This window comes from Peromyscus californicus, unplaced genomic scaffold, assembly GCF_007827085.1.
Source record: "Peromyscus californicus insignis strain IS unplaced genomic scaffold, ASM782708v3 Scaffold_1__1_contigs__length_55948999, whole genome shotgun sequence".
NCBI lineage: Eukaryota > Metazoa > Chordata > Mammalia > Rodentia > Cricetidae > Peromyscus > Peromyscus californicus.
The window spans coordinates 38,966,150-38,993,128 of record NW_026294492.1 but is presented as its reverse complement, the minus strand read 5'-3'; the positions used below and the strand labels follow the sequence as shown (position 1 = coordinate 38,993,128).

Here is a 26,979-nt window from a genome sequence, read left to right as displayed (position 1 = left end):
GACTTATACCCTAAGGAGAATCTCAGCGGGGTTGGGGGACTTCATCAGCAATAGATTCACACCCTAAGGAGTGCTGGACTTCATCCTTCTTACTGTTTGTCCATGCTCTTCTTCCCCTAGTCCTAAATTTCTAGTAATCTGCTGTTGTTTTCTAGTTCCCACTTGGAACACTGGATTAACCAGGGACTTCAATGCAAACAAGTCCCCGGTAGCTGATGACTCTTAATGCTACAAGTCTTCCAATCCCACTGTGTGCTACTGCAAACAGCTTGCTAGCAATTTGGTTAGCAACTAAATGAGATAAATAGATAAGAAAATGCCAAGAAAGGATTCTTTTAAATTTAGCATGTATATATTATGTCTCTAACTTGTTTTCTAAAGAAAATCATCCCTTGTAAACAGCTTCATTAAGTCTTTGCATCAGCATGTTAAATAGATATATATTATAAAGTCTAGATGGCTTTTCATTTTCTTTTGAAAGAATTCCATCAAATGAGATAATTTAACAAGTAAATGTAAGGCTAAGGCCGTGATGGATTTGTTTTCTTTTGCTTCTTAGGCTCTAAAAGCCCACTAAGGATGATTCTTGAATTTCTTTTAATACTCAGAAGTCTAGGAAACCTCTTGTTTCCTTCAAGCCATTGTTTGTCTTACAGTTATTCCGCCATTTTTGAGGAGAGCGAACTGAGTGGCTGGGACTACGATTACGGCTTCTGCACACCCAAGACACTCCAATGCATTCCAGAACCAGATGCTTTTAATCCCTGTGAAGATATCATGGGCTATGCCTTCCTGAGGGTCCTGATTTGGCTGATTAATATCCTAGCCATCGTTGGCAACCTGACCGTCCTCTTCGTCCTCCTGACAAGCCGTTACAAACTGACAGTGCCCCGTTTCCTCATGTGCAATCTCTCCTTCGCAGACTTTTGCATGGGGCTCTATCTGCTGCTCATTGCCTCCGTGGACTCCCAGACCAAAGGCCAGTACTACAACCACGCCATAGAATGGCAGACCGGGAGCGGCTGCAGCGCCGCTGGCTTCTTCACGGTGTTCGCAAGCGAACTTTCTGTCTACACCCTTACAGTCATCACTCTAGAACGGTGGCACACCATCACCTACGCTGTCCAGCTGGACCAGAAGCTGCGACTGAGACATGCCATCCCAATTATGCTGGGAGGGTGGCTCTTTTCTACGCTGATTGCCGCGCTGCCCCTTGTGGGTGTCAGCAATTACAGGAAGGTCAGCATCTGCCTCCCCATGGATGTAGAATCTACTCTCTCACAAGTCTACATATTATCCATCTTGATCCTCAATGTGGTGGCCTTCATCATCATCTGTGCTTGCTACATTAGGATTTACTTTGCAGTTCAAAATCCAGAGCTGGTGGCTACTAACAAGGATACGAAGATTGCCAAGAAGATGGCCATCCTCATCTTCACGGACTTTATGTGCATGGCACCGATCTCTTTTTTTGCCATCTCTGCTGCCTTCAAAGTGCCCCTAATCACTGTCACCAACTCGAAAGTTTTACTGGTCCTTTTTTATCCTGTCAATTCTTGTGCCAATCCATTTCTGTATGCAATTTTCACGAAGGCATTTCAAAGAGATTTCTTTCTGCTGCTGAGCAAATTTGGCTGCTGTAAACACCGGGCTGAACTTTACAGAAGGAAGGAATTTTCTGCATATACCTCCAACTGCAAAAACAGCTTCCCGGGATCTAGAAAGCCTTCCCAAGCTGCCCTGAAGTTGTCCACAGTGCACTGCCAACATTCTGCTGTCCCAGACAAGACCTGCCACCAAGAATGCTAATTTAGTAACCGCACTATTGAATTGTACTTAAATATGTAAAAGAAAAAAGTCTATCTGAATTAGTCACTTTAAAATAATGCATCTTAGAAAAATATTTATTCTTAGGCACTTTAGGAGAAATGCACTTGGTTCAGAGGGTGGCCCATGACCAGTGGTCATTGGAACTGGGCAATCAGAACTGCCCTCTGAAACTTGACGACATAAATTTCAGGAGTTTAGAAACTTTTATAATAATTTAGACAGAGTAATTTTGTGTGTTGAATCAAATATTAAGAAAACCTAAGGTGTCATTTTTGCACATCTTTGGTCTTTTTCACTTCAATCTTGTAATTTTTGTTGTAATCTCCAAAGTATCAGTTCATAACAGACTGGAAATTTTAAGTGGTCCTTGCCCTCAAATAGTTTGATAAACACATTTGGAGACATACTGGGCAGTGTGGTAGCCATGAGCCTTACACGGTAAATAAAAGTTTCTTAGCCACGTTCCAAGTGCTTCGTGTGTGTGACTAGTACCGCACAGTACAGATGCAAACTGTTTTCATCGTTGTAGGGAATTTCACGAGACAGCTCTGTTCTGGAGACTTCTGTTTCCTCTTTACGTCCCATTCACTTAACTTGCCGTCTGACGGCTCATTTCTGCATACCTGTCTGGCTTGCAGATCATGAACACCTGGTGGGCAGGAAACCATCTCAGCCCACTCAGCTTCCTCATCTCTTCCCTCTGGATCTTGGAAATGATACACAATCAATGTGCCCAGTTGAATTGACTAAATCTGCAAGGAAATGTATTTCTAGAGCCTTTGACTTTCTAAGCAAAATAAGATACTTAAATATTGAAAATGATTAACTTACATTATTTTCCATCCTTTGCAGTTTACTGAAAAATATATCTTATATTTGTTAGAAACATTTTTTTCTTACTATAAAATATAAGTTTTAAGACTTACATTTAGGACAACTGAAAGATCTAATTGCAGCACTTCTGTTTGCTGCTTCGACTTTTTTATCAAAAGTTCATTATACACCCAACATCTTGGGGTTTTTTAAATTATTTTATTTTATTTGGTTTTTCGAGACAGGGTTTCTCTGTGTAGCTTTGGCACCTTTCCTGGATCTTGCTCTGTAGACCAGGCTGGCCTCGAACTCACAGAGATCCACCTGGCTCTGCCTCCCGAGTGCTGGGATTAAAGGCGTGCGCCACCACCACCCAGCGTATTTTTTCTATTTTTTATTATGTAATTTCACCAACTATGTAATTTCACCAACCGAATTTTCATAAAACTCTATGGAGCAGATGCCGTTCATCTTACATGAGAGAAAAACTGATTATCATTTTTAAAAGGACTGAAAACTACGAAGAGATTCACTATAAGGGGATTCGGTCTCAAAGCTCTCCCAAATCCTAGCCTCTTAATGATTCCCATATTGGTAATCATGGTTTTCCAAGAGTTACTTTGACTTGAAATACACCAAAAAATAAGATACGTTCATGGATGGACAAACAAATAAAAACTGGATAGAAGCCGGGCGGTGGTGGCGCACGCCTTTAATCCCAGCACTCGGGAGGCAGAGGCAGGCGGATCTCTGTGAGTTCGAGGCCAGCCTGGGCTACCAAGTGAGTCCCAGGAAAGGCGCAAAGCTACACAGAGAAACCCTGTCTCGAAAAACCAAAAAAAAAAAAAACTGGATAGAAAGGTTTTGTTACCTAACAATTCATATACATTCAAAGTTCCTTAAATTTTCCCCAGTATTGTATCATGAACATTCAAATGTATAGAAATGTTGAAGGAACTATTAGTGAACATCCATATACCACCACCATTTACAGTCAGCAATATTTACTATAATGGCTTTCTTATACTACTATGTAATTATCTGTTATTTATCTGTCCGCTAATGTGTCTTATATTTGATATTTTGAAGTAATTTGCAGACATCAGCCTTACACAAAAGTATATACTGTACAACCCCACGCACATGAACCTTAGCGCTCTTATTCACCAGAGTGTAATTCAGTATTTATTTACATCTTAGGTATAATTTACATGCAGAGAAATGGACAAATCTTAAGTGTGCTACTTGAGTTTTGAGAATTGCATGCACCGGTGTGACCCAAGCTTCTGTCAAGAATTAGCACACTGTTACCATTAGAGAGGGGCTCAGCCCTATCACAGGGGTGCTAATGGCCAGATCTCTGTTTTCCACAGATTAGTGTTTCCTGTCCTAGACGTCACATAAGTGCAGTTATATAATACATACGCTTTGTCACAAGGTTTCTGGGACTCAGTATAATGTTTTTGCTATTTATCCACTTAATTGCTTGAATCTGTTTATTCCTTTTCATTGCTGATTAATATTCTACCATAGAATCCTCCTGCTGGTGGATATCTTGAGTATTGTATTAAATAAATGTCTAGCCATAACTAGACTCTACACGTTCAGTTTGGTCTTAGTTCTTAGGTCATTATGGAAAATGATTCAAAGATTATAAGCGTTAAAAAAAAATCTTCTGTGTTACACATGGATGGCTTTTCTGCTCCATAATGAATGACTTGGTTCAGATGGAGCTCTCTGGAGCTCATTCTAGAGTCTGTCTTAGTGATACAGCAGAATACTAACTCAGCATGCTACTATGTAACTACTTGATTGTTCTTTCTGATTCATAAATCCCAGAAACAAAACAACTTAGTAAGAAAAAAAAAAGTAAAAGAAGAAGATTGAAGATTCAGACGCATCCTTGTAAATCAGCTCTTAAGCCAGCACACATTCAAATAGTTTGTGACTAGAGAACTCAGAGTATGCTCTGAAAGCAATTCATGACCTCTTACCCAGATAGTGATCTTTATTTTCTACATTATAACTTAAGGTTTAATAAATGAAGTCACAGTTTGCCGTCCCCCTTGTTCCCATATCCTCCCACCCATAAGATTTATATTTTAATTGTCCTCCAACCCAGGTCTTTACTTATATCCCTAGTACCATGCGTACATCCCAGGACATTCCTCCACTTACTCCTGGACTATGCCATAGCTACCTAATTTGTATTCACACCCAGTCTTTTCCAAGTCCTCTCCATCACTGACAAACCCTCCTGAAATCCTGTTTCATCTCATTACGTGCCTGCATAGAATTCCCAAGCAACTCATCAGCACCTGGAAAGTGTACATGCCCACTCGTAGGCTAACACTCGGAGAATATGGACTCTGTCCTCAGATCTGCTCATCCTCTCTGTTACTTTCTTCATGAAACAAACTGACCCAGTTACACTTCCCTAAGGCGTTCTCTTCCACCTCCGTGCTAAAACCTATGCCACTCGTACATCAGAGTAATGTATCCCTTGTCCTCTCTCTACTGGCTTTGGAGTCCAAACTGCCGGTTTACCTACTTCAACAAACGCTCTTTGATCTATTCCTTCCCTAAAGCATTACAGTTAAGACACCTCCTCTGTGTAAAACTAGGGACATAATAAATATGTAACCCACAATGGTCTTTCTCTGCAGACTTCTTTAGCCTGCATGAATGTCCGTGTGCCACATGTGTACTACATGCGTGTCTGGTACCCACAGAGGCCAGAAGGGGGCGTCAGATCCCTTGGAACTGTAGTTACAGATAGCTCTGAGCAACGTGTGGGTGCTGGGAATCAAACTCTGATCCTCAGGAAGAGCAACCAGCGCTCTGAAGCGCTGAGCCATCACTCCATCTCCTACAGACTTCATGAGCATTCTTCTGTATCACCTTTTCTGTCTCCCCACACTGGAGTATTAATTACCTACACGAGTCCCTCTTTATGTTCACCTATGTTAGGAAGATAAACTACTTTCATTTAACAACCTCATTTTCCAAACTGGTTCATTTTTGTAACTAAAATATAAAACTGCCTTTGTTAAGTATTTCATGTATGACATGTCTAGAATGTGTGTTACATCTGTACAGGCCCTCATGGCTAAATCATAAACAGTCGGACACTCAATAATTTTGTATCTCTTGTATTTTTTCACTGTTAGATATTGTCAGGAGTGAATTGCAAAATGACTTAAAAGGACTAAGCTATCTGGAATAAACCATCTAAACTTATAAAAATAACTTTAAAAGACATTGGTATTTTGTTCTCAGCTTACTACACTTGTTACAAAGGGCTTAGCTTTACTTTTCTTAACCATTAATTCTAAATATAAATTAAGAATCTTTCTCACAAAGTATTTCAGTAAGTAGGCTCATATAAGAAATCACTTTTTCTGGGCTGAGGAGCTGGCTCCGTTGATGAAATGCTTGCCACACAAGCCAGAGGACGTGAGTTCAGAACCTCAGCACCCACACTGAAACAGAGAGCAGTCATGTGTATCTGAAACCCAGCACTGACGAGAAGATGTGGACAGACACAGACTTCTGGAGCTCCTTGGTCAGCCAATCTAGCAGAATCAGTGAGCTCCAGGGTGGAGGAGAGCATGGAGGCCCAAATTACTCAGGGTCAGGGAAGCTGAGCTTGCTTTACCCAGCAGGGCTGCGGAACGGGGGTGATTTGACCACAAGCGTGGTTACCATGTTTGGAAGGGTCTACACTTGGCTGTATCTAAGTCTTCTCCCTTGCCCCTTGGCATTTTTATAAAAAGCCCTTTTGAATAAAGTTCTGGGCCGGTGAATTTTGATCCAGGTCCTCCCGAAGCTATCCTGTGTTTCTGTCTTTCTTCTCGTCAACTAGGTCTCACTTTCCACCTGGTATTTTCTTATTCCTCTCCTCAAGAGTACCCAGGGAAAGGTAGGAGCAGGTCTCCCACAGGAGAGACCTTGTCTCAAAAATTAAGGTAAGAGTGACCAAGGAAGATACCCAATGCTGACCTCCGGCCTCCACATTCAGGCACATGCACTCACACACATCTGTACATGCATACGCATACACATATTCATATACACAAAAATAGTTTTCTCTTCAAAAATAGGTGATCAATTAGCCACAGTCAACCAGCCTGAAAATATTTGATGGGGAACTCCAGAAATCAGCAATCGACACATTTCTGATGGATCACTTTCCTGCATGGTAGTATAAAACCTCGTACCATCACATTCAGTCATACGAGGACTGGATCATGGTTCTGTCCGTCATATTCCCACTGTGCTGTGGGTTGTTTAGCAGCCACCTCGGTTATCAGTTTCTCTGCCACAATATCACATTCAAATAACCTTCGCTTCACTTACCGTCAGGACAGAGTCCAACAGTGGTGATGCAAAGAAGGTTCCACGGCAGAACAACAGAGTAACCCTTGTGCTCCGCGGCACAAAGCACACGCAGACAAAGGCGTGGCACACCCAGGGTTTGCTACTGTCTGAGATTTCAAGCATGCACTGGGGTCTTGAGATGCGCTATCCCTGAATCAGGAGGGGTTGCTGCCTTTCAATTAATATTGTCCCTATGAGTTATACTATAGGCTTCCTGCTTGCAGTTTAGGTTTCTAGTTATAAGTCACGGTGTTCCCAGTTGACCTAGAGAACATTTATGTGGACAACATATGTTAGAGTATGAATGACAATGAAGTCCTCAGCTAAATTCCCTGCTTTTTACCATAACTAGTTGTAGCTATTTGCTCTAAACTTACTAGTTCCCCCATAGAACTTAGATAACACCAGGGTGTCAGTTAATGTTAGAAACCCAGTGCTCTGTGAAGTCTGTGCTGTGCGAGGAACTGTTTGCACATCTTCAGCACCTACTGAGATGCTCTGCACATCAAATAGAACAAAAGAAGAGGACCAGGGAAGGTCAGGTACTGGGTCCCTAAGAGACTAATTCCGTGCAATTTCAACAAGATCTTGGCTTGCAGAGAAACAGAAAGAACGTTTAACAGCATTATCAGATGTGAGTAGGAGGAGGTTTGTGAAGTCCTCAAAGTGTGCTGGGACAGAATTAGGACACATGCTACTCTCACAGATGTGTAACACAGCGAACTCTAGCCTCGCAAGGGACAGCTCCTCCATCAGTAAAATGGCATGTGACATTTATTAAGGTAATGTTTATGGAGTTAAAAACTTATATTATGGTACAGTGATATAATTACTACAAGGTGCAGCAACAAATACTTACCTTGGATGTGAAGTATAGAGAGTTAGAAGGAAATAATGGAATGGGGAGGATTAGAGTTGGAGATGAGAGGGCAGGAAAAAGGAGAGAATGCCAGAACGGATAAATAGCACGACCTACCTTGTGAAAAAGTCATGTGGGAGGTTACTACTACAGAAGCTTCTAAAATACATACACACACACATATACAAAGAGTCTAAATACAGTTGCCCTATAATGGAGTAACAGTTGCCCCTACTAGACACCATACACCAATAAATAAAAGCCCAGTGTCAGGAATGGATGACCTCTTTTGGAGTCATTGGCCGGTAAGGGCCCACAGGCCTCCAAGCATTACAGATTGTTGTCTAAATTCTTGGCTACCCTCCAGAACATGACAGGAAGACCCTATTACTAAAGATACCACACACGTGAGACGTAGAACATTTCTATCAAGCTGATACTTGCCTGGAAGCTTCAACTACTGGCTGGCATTCAGTGATGGAAGGCGTCATTCTCACTACTGGAGGAGAAAAGTCAGCATCAACCTTCCCAGATGTGAAGCCTGAGAACTACAACACCCAACCTGGCAAAACCTGCTCCGTGGCACTACAGTGGCACAGATGTCACGGGAGGAACCAACTACTTTCTGGTTGGATTTGAGGCCTACTCCACACGTGGAAACCCTTACCTGGAACCATTACTAGGGCAAAGAACCTATAGGTCGACATTGGTCGACAGGTGATAGGTCTAGGAGAGAACTTACTGTTATTTTGCTAAATGGACATAGTACTAAATAAACAAACTTATCATTATGCTCATAGATAACCCATTTCTCAATCTTCATCAGAGAAGCTTCTATTTACAATCGGCAGCAACTAACAGAGACCCACAGTGGGTCATGGTGCAGAGAACAGTAGACTGCAGAATGCTTAGCCACAAATGGGGCATCCATACACACGCCATCCTCCCAAGGATGAGGGATCATTGTGGATGAGGAGGCAGAAAGCCTGTAAGAGCCAGGGGAGATGGATGGCTGCCAGGAAACGATTTTCCTGGCACAGCAGTGCACATGAGAAAACACGGCAGATGTGACATATGTACATATATGACCGATGCTGACCTATGCAAGCCTGAACCAGACCGAATTCCAGCGTGGAGGAAGGTGAGCAAGAAGTCCCACCCAGTCAAGGAGCCATTGGCCACGGACGGCTTCTGAGGCAGGCAGAGTCAGTTTTCTCAGAGGTCGACCCCTAGTTAGGTCAGCCATGCTCCGATGGGAGGCCAGAAATCCAAGAATATACGAGACGTACAGATTGGACTCAGTAGGTCTAAAAATAAAAAGAAGACACAAAGGTGGGTGGGCAGGGAAGGGAGGTAGGTTTGGGAGGATTGGAGGAGGGGCCTGAATGTGACCAAAACACACTCAAATAAAAACAAGAAGTAAATAGCAAGCAATCAGATACCACAGTCAAGTCTTAAGTACATTCCTTCAATTTATAGGGCTTAAGGAATAACGACCTCTTTGAAAGTGGAGGAAGATTTGACTCATGATATCTTAAACAAAGGCATTAAAAATATCTCATATACACAGAAAAGTTGGTTTGGGAGAGGTTTGGTTGGTTGGTTGGTTTGGTTTTCCGAGACAGGGTTTCACTGTGTAGTGCTGGCTGCCCTGAAATTCACACTGCAGACCAGGCTGGCCTTGAATTCACAGAGATCTGCCTCATGAGTGCTGGGTTTAAAGGCATGCACCATCACCCAGCTAGAAAAAATTTAAAAACAGTTGAATTTCACTTTGTGACATTTTTATTAATAAGTTCCTTACAATAAAGTTTATTTTTATTTTAGAATTTCATACAGTATATTTTTAATCATATTCTTTCCTATCTCCCAGCCCTCCCAGATCCTCCTCCCTCCCTACCCACCCTACTTCAGGCTCCTTCTCTCTCTTACAAAAAATAAAGGAAAAAATAACCACTAAAAAACACGGGCATGCATTTTGTGTTAGGCAACTACTCCTGAGCATGGGGCCTGTCCTGACCGTGGTTGATACACCCAGTGTCTCTCAATTGAAGAGAACAGATTTTTCCTCTTCCAGCAGGTATCAATTGCAAATAGCTTCTCAGTTTGGGGTGGGACCTTGTGCCCACTTCCCCTTCTCAGTGCTGGGATTTTGGTCTGGTTTGAGCTTGCACGGGTCTTGTGCATACTGTCACAGTCTCTGTGAGTTCCTGTGTGCATCAGTCCTGTTGTGTCTGGAAGACACTGTTCCTTGAAGTCATCCACCACCTCTAGCTCCTTGTTGTTGTTGCTGCTGCTGTTCAAGACAGGATTTCTCTGTGTGACAGCCCCAGCTGGCTATCCTGAAACCCACTTTGAAGACCAGGTTGGCCTCGAACTCACAGAAATCTGCCTGCCTCTGCCTCCAGAATGCTGGGAGGCTTCTACGTCTGGCTCTTAAAATCTTTCTGTCTCGCCGGGCGGTGGTGGCGCACGCCTTTAATCCCAGCACTCGGGAGGCAGAGCCAGGCGGATCTCTGTGAGTTCGAGGCCAGCCTGGACTACCAAGTGAGTTCCAGGAAAGGCGCAAAGCTACACAGAGAAACCCTGTCTCGAAAAACCAAAAAAAAAAAAAAAATCTTTCTGTCTCCCCTTGGACTCCTGAGCCTGGAGAGGATAAATGCATCCCATTCAGAACTGAGCATTCCAAAGTCTCTCATTCTCTGTCCATTTTCTGTGTTAATTGCCATCTACTGAAAGAAGGAACTTCTCTGATGAGGGTTGAGTGTTGCACTGATTAATAGGTGATCTATAGGTGTGGTGACATGTCATTAGAAGTGGTTTTATTGCTGTGCTCACTTAGCAGAATAATGGTATTAGGTTTTCTCCTTGGCCCATGCCCTATCTAGTCTGAACTTCTTGAACTCACTAACAGTATCAGGTACAGGTTCCATCTCATGGCATGGGCTTTAAATCCAATTCTAAAGGCGGTTGGTTACTATCCTAACATCTGCGCCACTATGGTGCAGGTGGCCCGTATCCTGTAGGCAGGTCACTACTGTAGCCAACAGGGCCTGTAGCTGGGTGAGACTGATGATTACTTTTCTCCCACAAGATCAAGCTACACCACTCTTGGGAACATTCCCAAAGGACTCCACATCTTATAGCAAAAGGTACTTGCTCATCTGTGTTCACTGTTGCTCTAGTCACAATGGCCAGAAACTTGAAACAGTTAAGATGTCCATCAACTGATGAATGGATAATGAAAAATGTGGGACAATTACTCAATGGAATATTATTCAGCTGTTAATAAAAATGAAATTTTATATATATTTTGTATAAAACCTTTTTAATTTAATATCCACGTATAAGAGAAAATATGCGATGTTTGACTTTCTAGGTCTGGGTTACCTCACTCAGGACAACTGTTTCTTTTCCACCCATTTACCTGCAAATTTCATGACTGCATCCTTACAATAAGGTTTTAATAATTTATTAAAAAGAAAGTTGAGCCGGGCGGTGGTGGCGCACGCCTTTAATCCCAGCACTCGGGAGGCAGAGACAGGCGGATCTCTGTGAGTTCGAGGCCAGCCTGGACTACCAAGTGAGTTCCAGGAAAGGCGCAAAGCTACACAGAGAAACCCTGTCTCGAAAAACCAAAAAAAAAAAAAGAAAGTTGAATTGAAACTAGAATAGTGATAAGTAAACATTGGGCAGAGCAACAAGAGAGTGTGGAAAAAGGAAGGCTGTGTTTGATTGATGCATGCTGTAAATGTGAATAAAAATATCCTACCAAACCCCATTAACATTATTAATGAATGAAACGTTAATCAAAAATAGTATGGAAAAGAGAATCATGAATTAACTCGCTGAGAATAGGATATCACATCCATATTAAATTAAACAATGAAGTTATGGACATCAATGTGCTAGCTAGTTTTTATGTCAGCTTGATTCATGATAGAGTCATCTGAGAGGAGGCAACTGAGGAAATGCCTCCATAAGATCGGGCTGTAGGCATGCAAGTCTATAGGACCATTTCTTAGTAATTGATGGAGGAGGGTCCAGCCCATTATAGGTAGGGAAACCCCCTGGGCTGGTGGTCCTGGGTCCTATAAGAATTCAGGCTGAGCCAGCCATGGGGAACAAGCCAGTAAGCAGCTCGCCTCCAGGTTCCTTCCCTGCCTTCATTGATGAACTGTGATATGGAAGTATACGCAAAAATAAACTCTTTCCTCCCCAAGCTGCTTTTGATTATGGTGTTTTAACATAGCAACAGAAACTAACTAAGACAGTCAGCAGATTAAAAAGAAATGTTAACTGGAGAGAGAGCTCAGCAGTTAAACGTACTGCCTGTTCTTCTAGAGGGCCCAGGATGGATTCCAGCACCCATGTGACAGCTAATAACTGTACATAACCCCAGATTCAGGGGATCTGATGCGGTCTTCTGACCTCTGTGGGAACTGCATGAATGTGATACACAGACATACATTCAGGCAAAATATACATACACATAAAATTAAAAATAAATAAGTCTTACTTTTAAGAAAGTACAAATGGTCACAAAGTGAAATCACCTTTGTGAGCCAAAACTATCTAGTTTTTTTATTATTGTTATTTATTTAAACATCAGAGTCAACTAGATAATGCAGAAGGCCACCACATCAAAGGCACGTGTAATTTGTGACATCTTTTACTGCACTTCTGTTACGTGTGTCCATGTACACTCAAAAAGAGACTTCACATTCTAAGTGCATTCCATGGTGTGGATCCTGGCCAAAACCTTGAAAATCACTGACTCAGATAATTCCACAAGACCTGGGTTTTTAAACAGCATCGTCTGAGGCTGGTGAGTGGGTACCAAATCCAAAATAACTTGGTGAACTCTTACTTCTCTCTGTGGTTACCCCAAACCTAAAATAGTTAGATGAGTACCCAATAGGATGGATATAGCATTTCATCTCGTAGCTTACTTTTGAATGGATTTTGTTTGCATTTTGAAAAGATAAGGGGTATTCGGGACTGTAGGTGGGGCTATGGTGACTTTTCTAATCACTAAATGTGACATCTCATGGTGCTCTCACAACATAGAGATAATGAAGGGGGCACCATTCAAACCGGAAAACAAAAGAAATGTAAGGTTATATATCTGTATCTGCATTTGAACTATAATTTTATTTCATTAAATTTATTTAATTCCATATAGTGAACAAAAAGTTAATCAACTCTTTGATGGACTACGTATAAAACAAAAATGTGGTTCACAGCATACGATATACCAGTCCCACGTAGGTTCACAGAGCTGATGTACTGAGCTTGTAGCATTTACCACTCAGCCTCACCAATGGCTTTTGCAAATACATAGTCTCTCCCTCCAAAGCACATGACACCATCCTTCAAGTAGAATTTCCATCTGTTCTTGCTTCGGTGAATCTGAAGAGAGAAAAATAATCCAGACTACGTTCGTAAACTAAGGGGTCACTTACATTCTTTAAAATAGCAAATGGAGCCGGGCGGTGGTGGCGCACGCCTTTAGTCCCAGCACTCGGGAGGCAGAGGCAGGCGGATCTCTGTGAGTTCGAGGCCAGCCTGGTCTACAGAGCGAGATCCAGGAAAGGTGCAAAGTTACACAGAGAAACCCTGTCTCGAAAAAACAAAGACAAACAAACAAAAATAAAATAAAATAAAATAGCAAATGGGATTATTCTGGCCCTAAATATAAGACCTCCTCAAGATACTTTACTCATTCTTCAGCGAACATTTGGGTTCCTATAAGCCAAACTGTAGTGCATTCCCGCTGAGCTCCTGGCCTGGCTCCAGAGAGCAGCACCTAGCCCTACTCCTTCCTTTGTTTAACCACACCTTTGTTTCTCTTACCTTTCGTTTCTCTTATCACCCTCTGTGAATCTTGTCTGAGAGTCAAGGATCAGAGTCCCCAAGGATCAAAGGCCTGTGCAAAACTTGGTTCAGGAAACCTGGAAAACCACGGTACCTGATAAATCAAGTAATTTGCACTTGGCATTTGGTCCCTGGGAGCTCCTTTGGGGTTGCTTTGAAGGTACGGAAATTAACTGGCTAAACTATAAATCGAGAGTAAATAAAAATGCCCTAGGTGAAGGGATAGGGCTTCAGTCCTTTGAGGCTAGACCCCCCTGCAGCCATGAAAGGCTATATTCATTCTTAAGATGCCTCCGAGTCTTCATTCCACGGACCCACACACCCGTGCCTTGACACTCAGTTACACCAAACACTAGCTTAAGTATTGGAGATATATCAAGTCATTCACACACCATGAGAACCATCACTCCACATCAAAGTATCAATGATTGGCCCCACAGCTACTAGAGCCAAGTCTGTGGATTGCTCAGGACCCTTATATAAATGCCTTCATGTATTTCATACAACCTACACACATCCTCCTGGAAGATTTACATAATCTCTAGGTTATTTGTAACATCTAATGCTATGCAAATGCTTTTAAATAACAGTAATACTAAATTGTTAGGGAAATAATGACCAAAAATAAGTCTGCACATATTCAGGAAACACTTAAATTTTTCAAAGGTTTTTGATCCCCTTAGTTGACTCTGCAGAGGAAACTCAGGTATAGAGGGCTGACTGTAGACATGTTATGTATGTTTAAAAAAAATCCTGCCTTTGAAGAGTTTATATTTTATTGCAGATGGAGACCAAATCTGATAAATTATCATTTTCTATCTATATAAAATGTTAGAAGGAATAAGGAGATTTTGTAGAGAAAAGTTTATTTTTATAGCAATTAAAAGCATTTCCTCTGTCTCCTTTAAGTATATCAAATTATGACTCAAAAACACTATATTAATATCCACTTCATACACACTAGGATGCCGAGGATCTGAATGTCACATGACAAGCAATAGCAAGGATGTGGGCATCCCAAACAATGCTAGTGAGACTGTCCCGTGCACATACTCCATCCATTTGTGTCTCTGCTCTACATCGGGCTACACCCTGCATGCCCGCCTTCCATCCGTCTCTCCGATATACACATCATTCAAGCCCCATTTCAAAGGCCCACATCACCCATGAGGGGTTCGTGGAGAATTCCAACAACAAATGATTTCTTGTATTTCCTTGCTACTTTTAGGTCTTGCTGTCTGCCACACAGCTTAAGGTTTGATTCATGTGTCAGCGGCATTTGATTTACTTGTCACGCTATTCTAACAGCTGACTTGCCTGCCATCTTATCGTGTGTGTGTGTGTGTGTGTGTGTGTGTGTGTGTGTGTGTGTGTTTAATCCTGTAATAAATAGTGTGTTTGAATAAGATTGTCCCCTCCTTAAGACACAGATTATCATTTAGAGGCTGGGGATGCAGCCTAACGGCTTAGTGCAGAGCACTTGCCTAGCACATGCTACATCCTAGGTTCAATCCACCACGAGGGGTGGGGGTGGGGGGGACAATGATTATCACTTTCAAGTGTCACTGTCCCATACAGCACAGTGGTAGACCCAAACTTTACACCCTCAACTTTACAGAATTGGGCTGCAGATCATTTACTGAGACTTAAGCCTTGCTACACAAACGTAAGGACCTGAGTTGGAGACCCAGATCCACATGAAAAGGAGCTGGGCACAGCGGCGCACACTTGCAATCCCAGTGCTGGGGCAGCAGGCATGGGCGGATCAAGGGGACTTGTCGGCCAGCCAGCCTCGCCTGCTTCGTTAGCTCCAGGCTAATGAAAAACCCTGGCTCCCAAAACAAGGTAGAAAGCACCTAAGGAACAATAGCAGAGGTTGTCCTCTGGCCTCCGTGCACATACACACCCATACACACACGTGTGCACCCACACAAGTGTGCACATGATGTACACGCACACACACACAGGACTGAACAGCTGTTCTATGAGCCACTTGACTGCGAACTGGAACTCGCCATCATATTTCATACTACTTTATATACCTTCCAGTATGAGTTCAATTAATAAAGTCCAAGTCCAAAAGGTGAGCACAGTACCTTATCATACTGACAGACAATCACATTATCTGTGTCAAACAGGTCTGGCACATCCTGCTCGCTGACATCATCTCCGGAATTTAGAGGATCCTAAAGATGAAAGATGATCACATTAAGGGATTTCATGATGCTTCAAATTTTTTTCAAAGATAGAAAGACATAGGAGTAAAGGGACCTGAAGAGACAGAATAGTATTTTTGCTTCAAAGTCAAATAACCTGGCTTTGAATTCCAGCGTGACCACTTAATAATTACATGATCGACCTTGGGCAAAAGATCAGAATTCCCTGTATCTCAGTTTTCTCATCTATGAAATGACAAGTCGCAATGAGACCCACAGGACGCTGCGACTGTTAAAGATGGTGACTCAGAGAAGGCACTACCACAGGCAGATACCTGAAGGCAGCCGCAAGTGAGAGTCAACAGCCCTCACCAACTTAGTCACCACATTCCCCTCAAATGCCACCTTATTTATTAGAAAGAGGACAAAAGCTGTCTCTCCTCAGCCTCCTACTATGTCTACTTAAAAGCAACAAATATGAAACCAGTTCCTAATCACGTCCCAGCAGGTGAAAGCACAGTTTAAGGTGGAAATGTTAAGGCCCTGCATACAAATCACGGATTTTGAAAGGCTGAAGATGAGGTCAATCTTAATTAGAATTGCATGGGCTGTGAAGCACACGAAAGCGCAAACCTCACGGTTAACACACCGAGTCTCGGCTCAGGTGAGCGCCTCAGCTCAGGTGCGCGCCTCACCTCTTCCATGGTGTCTATTTGGTGGTCTTCGTTGTCACTGCTGTTGGCCGTGGAATCTTCATTGGACACACTGTCAGCTTCTTCCTCCAGCACCTTAAGGTCGCCTGCGTCCGAGATCCCTGGGAACTCATTCTCGTCTCCGTCTCTTATGCTTCCCACTTCTTCAGTGGACGAGTTATCATCAGTTCCATCTATTTGAATTATTTCGTTAATATCATCGTCAGTTACCTGAATATTCAGGTCCCTCTCGGAAGTAGAATTCTGTAAAAAGAAGAGGCGCTGTTGAGTTCTTCAGGTCAAGCAGGGCATTAAAACACTGAATCTGAATGGTCAGTGACTGGCAAACACCCGAGTGGCCATTTAAATGTATCTTTGCCTTCTAAGATCAGTCTCTAAACTTGCAATTCTGGGATATCTTTAGCATTTCTAACAAGAATGATTGTTCGGTTACAAGTTAAGTAAACATATTACTATACGCTGGCACCAAATGAGCTCACTGCTTTCACATAATATTTGCCACCATATATCCATATATATATAATATATATTATATATATATATGTATATATCCCCTTAGATAGCCTGCACCCACTGAATTTTAACTTGATTAAAATGGCAAAGACTATATAGGTCAAAGAAGCTAACACAGAATAGCTATATTATTTCACTTCACCAGAGGCATCTGTTACAGAAATGTTCATGGAGATGGAAGTATTATGAGGACTACCAAGGTGTGGGAGGAAGAGAGAGATGGGGTGTGGGGGCAACTGTCTTAGTTAGGGTTTCTACTGCTGTGAAGAGACACAATGACCACGGCAACTCTCATAAGGAAACATTTAATTGGGGCTGACCTATAGTTCAGAGGTTCAGTCCATTATCATCATGGCAGCACACAGGCAGACATGTTGCTGTAGAAAGGTAGCTTGAGAGTTCTTTATCCAGATCGGCAGGTAGTAGGAAGAGAGTGAGTCACTGGGCCTGGCTTGAGCATCTGAAACCTCAAAACCTGCCCCCAGTGACACACTTCCTCCAACACAGCCACACCTACTCCAACGAGGCCACACCTCCTAATAGTGACACTCCCTATGGGCCTGTAGGGCCATTTTCATTCACACCACCACAGGCATCATTTAATGCTTCTCTTCAAGATGATGAAAACCTTCTGGAAATGGATAGTGATGGTGGAAGTAATTTAATTATTAACCCTGGCTATATAGATAACTTACTTTCATCATTCTCTCTCTCAAACAGAGCTTACAAGCATCTGGTAAATATTTTATATGCATTTTCAAATTTAAATCTAATTGTAACATACTGAGATGAGACACTATGGCTTACAAGACCATAAAGGCAGCAAAGAGTGAACTGGGATTGAAGCCCAAGCTTGATTACAGAGGGTTCACCACCAATGCAGCATATGGACTCTCATTAATCTGTCCCGGGTGGGCTAGAGCTCCCCGAAACGTCAAGTCTGTCACTGGTGGGCTCGAGCTCCCCAAAACTTCAAGTCGGTCATGAGTAGGCCAGAGCTCCCCAAAGCTCCAGGCTTCTTAATAAAAAGAGGTACTTTATGTAACCATAAATACCACAGAATTTACAGCACAGTTCTTATCCTTTTTGACAAAATCAGCCCCTTAAGAAACTAATCAAAGTGTGTGTGTGTGTGTGTGTGTGTGTGTGTGTGTGTGTGTGTGTGTGTGTATTATAAAAAGGGAATATGCATTATGGACAAAACCTCAGATGAAAACACTCAGCCAAGGTCTTTGAATGTGTACCATGTTTCTAAGAGACATGCGCCTGATATGAACAGAGTTGTACATGATAAGTGATTTTTCAAGATTCCTCTCTTTTGTGAAGGTGATTAACATAAACATTCATTTTTTTCCTCATTAAAAGGACTTTATGTGAATTTAATCATTTATTTTAATGACTAAAAAATAAATTAAAATCATTTAAAAACTAATGGGAGTCCAGATCTGGTGCTAATACCAGCACTCTGGAGGCTAAGGCAGGAGGATCATGTGAGTTCAAGGTCACTGTCTCAAACACAAAACCTTGGTAATGAGCTCTAGATTCTGCATGGCAGCACAAGGCCGTGCTGGCTGTCTGGGAAGGATGGGGACAGGGACACACGTTATTAACAATGGACTGTGCTGGCTCTCAAGACTAGGTGCACAAGGACAGATCAAGGGCACAGAAAAGACAGCTAGCAGATCTCAAATCATATCAGCCTAAGAAACTGTTGGAATCTCCAAGATCACTGGAGCTAGGCCCAAGAAGCTTTGTTATGGTTTGAACAAACATACTTTCTTAGTACTCCTGTGTTTGTGATGGTTCAGGCAACACAATTATACACCTTGATGTATCATTTTAAGATACTACTTTAACACAGGAAATACTCAACTTATTTATGAGTGGATAGCTAAGCTTCTGGGATACATATCCCATATAAATACTCTCTACAATGAATCCTCACAAAGTCCTCTTTAAAAATAACCTTACATTGAAGATTTAGCATTAATAAACATACAAGTAATTAGTTTACATGCAATTAACTTTTATAACATTGGAAACAGACTGCCTTCACAGATGGAGTGAAGGTGCATCCCTTATGCAGAAATGAATGGCTATGGTGTGACTGAACTATAAATAAGTCTAAATTATAGAAACAAGATAATGTTTATTCATGGACAAAAAAATGGCCGCTGTCACTTACGATAAAAATGCTAAAAAGAATAGCACTGCCATACTATCAAAGAGCAGAAGCCAAACGAACTATCACATCACAGCTTTGCTTGATTCCATTAAAAAAATCTGTCCTGGGGTACAGGACACTGAAGGACAAAAGACCTTTGGTTGTGTGGAATGTATAAATACATCTCTCTGTGAAAAGAATGACGGCCATCTCCAAGTGCAGATACTATGTATCTGAGTCTCTCCTTGTCTATACAAGATGTCTGACCATCAGTCAAAATAAAAAATAACAGGAAAACAAAAATAACAAGAAAGGCCAACTATAGGCAGGAGAGCCAACTAGGAGAATCAGACAGGGATGTCAGAATCAGACTATGATTGACGTTAGGCAATCCCATGGGAAACATGGGCAAAGTGAATAACATGGTCCTCGCATGGAAATTTCCTTGGACATATGGAAATATGAGTCAAGTGGAAATTCTAAAAATAAAAAACATCAGAGTAGAAATTCCACGTGAAGGAGTCATCAGTACAATCAACACAGACAAAGGAAAAATCAGACGTATGCAGAAAAAAGAAAGAACACAAGCAACCAGCAAGCAGTTTAATAACTACACCAGGTATAAATGGTCTAAATGCACCAGTTACAAAGCCATAAGGCTGGACCAAGCTAGCAACACCCGATACTATCCCGTGTATAAGAAACCACTTTAAATATCGTGCAGATCGGTTAAAAGTATCTAAGGTGTGGGCTGCTGAGATGGCTCCGTGGGTCCAGGGGCTTGCTGCCAAGCCTGACAACTTGAACTTAATCCCTGGGGCCTACACTGTAGAAGGCGAGAACCTATTCTTACAAGTTGTCCTCTGACCTCGCATCCATGCTGTGACACATACACACATCACACACAGACACAAAACAATTTAAATGGAAAAGTATTTAAGTATGGAAAGACAACATGTACCATGCAAACACCAATCAATCGAAGTAAAACTAAAATGGTGATATTAGACTCAGAACAAGGAATATTACAAAAGATACATAAGAATATTATCCAACAATAAAAGAGTCTTTTCAAGAAGAAAACAACAATCCTAAGTTTTTATCCATGTATCAATACTGTCAATATCACTTCAAAAATATATAAATCAAAAACAGCTGGGGATATAGCTCAGGAGTAGCAGCCATGTTTATTGTGCACTAATGCCCTGGGCTCAAGCTATAAAAACAAAAACAAAAATAACTAAAGGAATTAAAAGAAACAGATATGTTCACAGCTGTAATTCCTCTCAGTAAACAACAGAAACATTTGCAATAACTACTCAGTAATAATGCAGAAGATCTGATCAATGCATGCAATCTATACGACCTAACTGACATGTATAGAACATTCTATCCAAAAATAGCCAAACAGCTTTTTATCAAGAGCACTTGAGGGCTGGAGAAATGACTCAGCACTGATTGCCAGTGCCAGCATCAGGCAGCCCAGGCCTGCCTCTGCCTCTCAAATGCCAGGGTTAAGGACATGCGTCTTCCTCCACTCGCTCCCCCAGGCAACTCTCAGCAATCCTTTGCTGAGGAAACTTTGTCCACCTGTAAAGGGCATCTACAGAAAGCCCACAGCCTGCACAGCACTTGCTAACAAGACTCGACGTTTTCCCCCTTGGGATCAAGAGCAAACCGCTGGCTCTCTCCACTCTAATTCTGTACCAGAAGTCTTAGAGAGATGAGGAGAAAAAAAGAAAGAAAAAGATGTTGACAAGGAATCAATTAAGCTGTTTCTGTTCACAATGATTATAACTATATAAAACAATTCCAAGGACTATACCGAATTACCTGGTCTTAACAGGTGACAGAATATAAGATTGGCTTACAAAAATCAATTGTGTGTCTACACAACAAATACTTAACTGAAATTGTGAAGCAGTACATTTGAAGCAGGATGGGAAAAGCAACTGTCTACATTCACTAACGCTGTTACCAGCTTCCAGCATAACACCCGACGGCAGAATGCAGTGGGACAATGTATTTAAAGAGTTTAAAATAGGAAAGGGTTGAATCCAATCCCCTTCCCAACAGAAAACACTGCTGTGGTTTCTAAAGCTGTTGCCACGCTTCCCTGTCTCCCCTGCATAAACTCTATAGTTTACCTGGCATCTTAAACAAGAGGGGAAAATTAAAACATTCCCAGATAAAAGGTAAAGGGATCCATCACCACTGGTTCCCCTCAGAGCCCTTTGGGTTGAAATTAAAGGCCACTGTCAGATAGTAACTGGGAAACAATAGGAAGACATTTTCCAGGAAAGGGGAATTGATGAGAGCAAATACAGAACTGTAATTTTAGTTCCATTGACTTTTTATTCTTCTCTAAGACTCAAGAGACAAAAGCCTAAATCTATGTTAACGTGACTAACTATGTAGATACAACCTGTGACAATAAGGAAAAGCAGAGAATGGCTGAATTATGAAGAAGCAAGCTTTTGTGTGGCTGAATTTGTTGCTGTTGGACTCAAAGGGGTTGTTACTATGTGAAGATAGTATATTTAATCCCCATAATAACCAAAAGCTATAGAAATCAGCTATGGAATATCACACAGTGGGAATGATAAGGAAATCAAAATGTACTAACACAAGAATGCCAATTAAACAGAAAAGAGGGAACTGAACAAAAACTCAAGGTACACAGAAAACAAGAAACAAAATTGTAAGAGTTAGCCCTTCTCAATCAATAATTACCTAAAACATAAATGAGTTAAATTATCTCTCCCAATCCATTTTGGGTTGTTCTAACAAAATACCTCAGCCTGAGAAATCTATAAAAAAAAGAGGTTATCCGTGATTCTGGGACTTCAAAAGGAGCCAGCACCGGTTAGGGTCTGGTGAAGATGTCACAAGCACAGGGAACCACAATGGAGGGACCAGATGGAGAAGTGACCGGGAAACCAGAGCCAAGCCAATGTTTTTTCACACCTGAAGTTCATGGAGACACTCTTTGAGCCATCCCATTCTAGGAGCTCAGCATGAATCTACCCTGATGGTGAACCATGGTTCCGGCTGATTTCACCTTCCCTTTTCAAAAGCTCCTGCAACCTCAGCTCCACCTTTCTGGAGACTGAACCAGCAGGAGACAGATTCTGTCCAAATTATTTCCCAAACAAAACCCACAGACTGCAGACTGGATTGGAAAGGGCAGAATCCAACCATCTGCTGTCTACACGATCCTAACTGAAAAATCTAAGAACGTGCATGGGTTGACAAATGGAAGGACAAAAAAATAAATGCCACACAGTAGTAGTCAAAGGAGCTGCAGGGTCTGTGTCACTGTCAAAAGAAAAAAAGAAAGGAAAAAGGAAAGAAAGAAAGAAAAGAAGAAAACAGGCTTTAAGATAAAAAACTGTTACAGAAAGAAGGAAGAGAGGGAGAAAAAGGAGGGAGGGAGGGAAAGAAAAACATAGAATCCTAAAAGATCATCTCATCAACAAAATTATAATTAGAAACGTCACCAAATGTCAAAGCCATATACACGACAAACACTGAAACAATGGAAGGCAGAGACAATACTAGAACAGGAAGAGACCTTAATGCCACACTTCCGGGTGTATACAGATAGAAATTCAATGACATAATAGTGAACGTAACGATATAATCAATAGGACTTAGAAAACTCTTCTTCTAGTTCATTTTCTCTCAGTGTTATGAACATCATGAACAAAAGCAACTCGGAGGAGGGAAAAGTTTATTGGGCTTAACACTTACAAGTCATGGTCTATCACTGAGGAAAGTCAGGGCGGGAGCCAGATAGGAGCAGAGACTGGAAACGAGGAGCAAAGCTGCTTTCTGGCTTACTTTCCCTGGCTTGCTCGGCTACCGTGCTTATACAGCCCAGGCCCACCTGCCTAGGGATGGCACCACCCACAGTGGGCTGGCCCCGCCTACATCAGCTCGTGATAAGAAACTGCCCCACACACATCCCAGCAGGTCAATGGAGGTAATTCTTCAACTGCGGTTCCCTCTTCCAAGGTAACTCTAGTTTGTGTGTGTCAAGTGGACAATAACTAACCCACACAGAGACACAAAGGAACTTTCCATCCAACAAAAGCAGGATATATTTTTCTCACATCACAATAACAATTACTAAGATTATTTATTTTAGGATGCAAGACAAAGTCAGAAAAAAATCATACTAAAGCATCTTTTATGATGATGATACTAGAAATAATTGTGAATAAAGTTACAAAAACAGAGAATTTAGAATAAATATTAGACATCCATAACTAGAACATGGTAGCATGAAGAAAACTAGAAAATCAATAAGTATGTATCAATTAAACATCATATCTTCAAACCCAATGGGTTAAAAAAGAAATTACAAGATCTTCAGATCTTAAATGAAAGGACAGTTCAGTATGGAGCACACACTTGTGAGCCCAGCACCCAGCAGGCTGAGGCAGGGGGATTGTCAGTTCAAGGTCAGCCTGAGCTCTCAATAAATAAGTAATAAAATTTAAAGTGAAGGGCACATAACACACATTCCAAAGCCTATAGGTCCAGGAAGGGAATTTTAAAGTTGTAAATACTTACATTTGAAAGACCAATCTCAAATTAACAACCTAATCTAACACCTTACAGGATGGCTGTGGTAGTGGGGTACAAGGTTATCAGAAGTACTAATAAACAGAAATAAAACAGAAAATGGGGAAAGAGGAAAGAAAAATCACTAAAATAGAAGGTTGATTCTACAGACAGACTGACGGAGTAGATGCCTCTTTATCTAGACTGAAGAAAAGGAAAAAGCAGAGTCAGATGCCCCAAGTCCTAAGTGAAGCAAGGGACATCACCACTGACCCTACAGACACAAGGAGAACCCTAAGAACACAACTCCACCAACAAAATGAGAACTAGGGGAGCTGGGGAGGTGGCTCAGCAGGTAAAAGCATATGCTGCTCTTCTCAGTTCCCACACCTACGCTGGGCAGCTCACAGACACCTGTAACTCCAACTCCAAGGGACCTGACACCTTCTTCTGGCCTCTACAGGTACCTGCAGTCATGTGCACAGACACATACATACACATACACAATATTAAAAATAGATCTCTAAAGAAAATGGGAAAGTAGATGAAATAGACAAGTCCCTGGAGACCCAGCCCTACCGAGACTGAGTCATGAAGAAATAGAGACACTGAACAGACTGTGGTTGTGGTTCTCTGTGTGCTTATCTGTAGAGTCAACACAGTCCAAGAGATATCCCAGAGGCTGGGTTTCAGGTTTTTGTTGTTTTGTTTTGTTTTCAGTTAACAAGCTGATTATCACATTTATATGGAAATACAGAGGAATTAGAAAAGCCAAAATGATTTTGAAAAAGAACGAATTTGAAGGACTCTTTCTCTTTAAAGGCCCAGCTTACTTTAAAGTCCCTACAATAAAAATAATGCCACACTGGTGGAAAGCAAATAGGCATGGATCATGTAGGGGAGAGAATGCCCAGAAATAAACCAACACAGGACGACTAAAATTGAAGATGAACCGTCCCATAAAGCCACATGCTTTACATGGGACTTCTCTGATGTTTACTCATGGCCCTTTTACAATAGAGAAATATTTATCCAGCCCCAGCTATACAAATTCCAAAACTAGGCAACAACAACCCAAACACCCTACTGGTGGCCTAGGATACAGGGCTACATGCGACAGCATAGGGTAATCTCAAGCACCCCGCTAAAGCTGCACTCTGCACGACCCCAGTTGATTGTCATTCTGGAAAAGGCAACTCCTGCAGAAGGAAAACCGGTCCAGTGAAGGACTTTGGGGACTGGGGCAGAGGGAAGGCACTGACTACCAACGCACAAAGGGAGTCCTAGGAGTAATGCAAATGTTCTCCGGCACAGCTGAACTTCCTTCGTATAACGGCCTGTGTTTGTCAAAGTCCACACTGTACACCGAGAGGTGACTTTTAGTATATTTAGATTACACCTCAGTGAATCTGACTTTTGAAAAGGGAGTTACTGAGTCAGTCCTAGTCCTGAACCACGTGCCAAATGTGCTTTTCATTTTAACAGCAAAAAGTAAACCTTACGTCACAAATATCTCTTGTGCATCTTGCACAAAATGCACTGAAGTCCCTACAGGACTTGTTAAATGAGCTAGCAGCTTACTAAGGACTATGGCAAATTCCAGGACTGACTGGGGAGCTGGCTCGGTGGGTCAGAGCACTTGCTGCTACTGAGTCCATATCCTCAGCACCCTTCTGAAAGCCAGGTATGGCTGCTGAAGCCTGGAAGCCCAAGCTGAGAGGAGGCAGCAGTTCACTGGCTAGTCAGCTAGCTGGAAACCCCCAAGCTTCCAGGTCAGTGAGGCCCTGTTTGAAGGGGACAGGCAGAGAGTGGCAGAGAAGGACATCCTCTTCCAGTTTTCCCCTGACTGTGTGCAACCTCCATACCACCCTCTTCTCCCTCCCCAGTCTCCCCCTTCCCCCAACCTCTTCACCTCTCTCCCCCTCCCCTTTTCTCTCCCTGTCCCTTCCTCCCTACCCTTCTCTCCAGGACTTTTCCAATTGAATTAAAATAAGACCCTGTTTTTCTTAAACTAGGGAAGCTCTTTTTACTCGGAGAGAGAAGCAGTATTATAAACTCGAATTTCTAATCAATAACTTCAGTAGACTTTTTTTTCATCTCTAACTTCTGTCTTCAGAAGCAAACATTGGAAAGCTCACATAGATGCTGGGCTCTGACATCCTTCTGGCGGGACAACCAAAGGAGCCAATAATGTTCAACAGCATTCATAGTGCATGGATTCAAGTATTTCACATGGCCAACCACCCACCAACAAATCCTCCAGAAGAAATGTTATGAAGGGGCTGTCGTTCCCTCCCCAAAAGAGCAAACAGCTCCCCAGACATTAAACAGGGGCTTCAGTGCTGTTCTTTAGAAAGCTGAAAAAAAAAAAAACCTGCAGAAAGGAGAATATAACACTTTGTCTACATTTTTGATACATGCATTAAAAAAAAAACAATAATTCAAAACCGTGGCTTGAAAGTCTTTGAGCTTTGTGTCAGCAGAGGAGAGTTCTGGAATTACTGGCTTTGGCCCAGCAGTAATACAGACCACATGCTGAAACCCACAGCATGGGCCCTCTACTGAAGCAGAGAAACCCTGTCTTGTGGAGGGAGCATCCTTGGACAGACGCTCCACTGGTGTGCAGGGTCTCAAACTCTGCCAAGCACTGTTACAAAGTTGTCAGTCTCCAGCTTGAAAAGAAAAAAGGGCTCACAGCATAGGAATTGTTTAATGATGTCAATGTGTGAATGGAAATTAAAATTGGATGCCAGCTGCCCTCAGAGCAACTGGTATTTTTACCCTGTTGAATGTTAAAGGAATGTCAGCGCCGGTTCTTCCATGAATCCTGTGTGAACATGGAAAATGTCAGCAGTTCTGCTGCAAGGCGATGTAATGAGGCGGGGTGGCTGCCTCAGCCTTCCTTCTGTACAGCAAACCAGCTGCTCAGTGGCCAAGATCTTCTACTGCAGGAGGTGTCTAAAGTGCATGTGGGTTTTGTGGCTAGGTAGTACAATAAGCAAATAAAATAGGATTCCTTAAGATAAAGCTTTGCCCAATCCAGCTTCCAGTCATTACAATTTAAGACATAACTATGTTATTCCAGTGGCAGGTAAGACAGAACTT

At 42.0% G+C, this 26,979-nt stretch overlaps 2 protein-coding genes across 6 annotated transcripts in view; one reads left to right on the top strand and one right to left on the bottom strand.

Annotated features, from left to right (window-relative positions):
* Positions 1-5,884, top strand: part of Lhcgr (luteinizing hormone/choriogonadotropin receptor) — a 58,787-nt gene extending 52,903 nt beyond the window's left edge. For 3 of the 4 annotated variants that reach the window (XM_052746538.1, XM_052746537.1, XM_052746539.1), the window contains one exon: positions 657-5,884. In XM_052746538.1, coding sequence (XP_052602498.1) covers positions 657-1,809 — 1,153 coding nt within the window. In that variant the 3' untranslated portion in view covers positions 1,810-5,884. The remainder of the gene's footprint in view (positions 1-656) is intronic. The other variant, XM_052746540.1, reaches the window with a different exon arrangement.
* A 7,129-nt stretch (positions 5,885-13,013) lies between these two features.
* The window catches only part of Gtf2a1l (general transcription factor IIA subunit 1 like), a 38,185-nt gene continuing 24,219 nt past the window's right edge, over positions 13,014-26,979 (bottom strand). For both annotated transcript variants that reach the window (XM_052746534.1, XM_052746535.1), the window contains 3 exons: positions 16,611-16,871; positions 15,856-15,945; positions 13,014-13,294 (listed from right to left, as the gene is read on the bottom strand). In XM_052746534.1, coding sequence (XP_052602494.1) covers positions 13,187-13,294; positions 15,856-15,945; positions 16,611-16,871 — 459 coding nt within the window. In that variant the 3' untranslated portion in view covers positions 13,014-13,186. The remainder of the gene's footprint in view (positions 13,295-15,855; positions 15,946-16,610; positions 16,872-26,979) is intronic.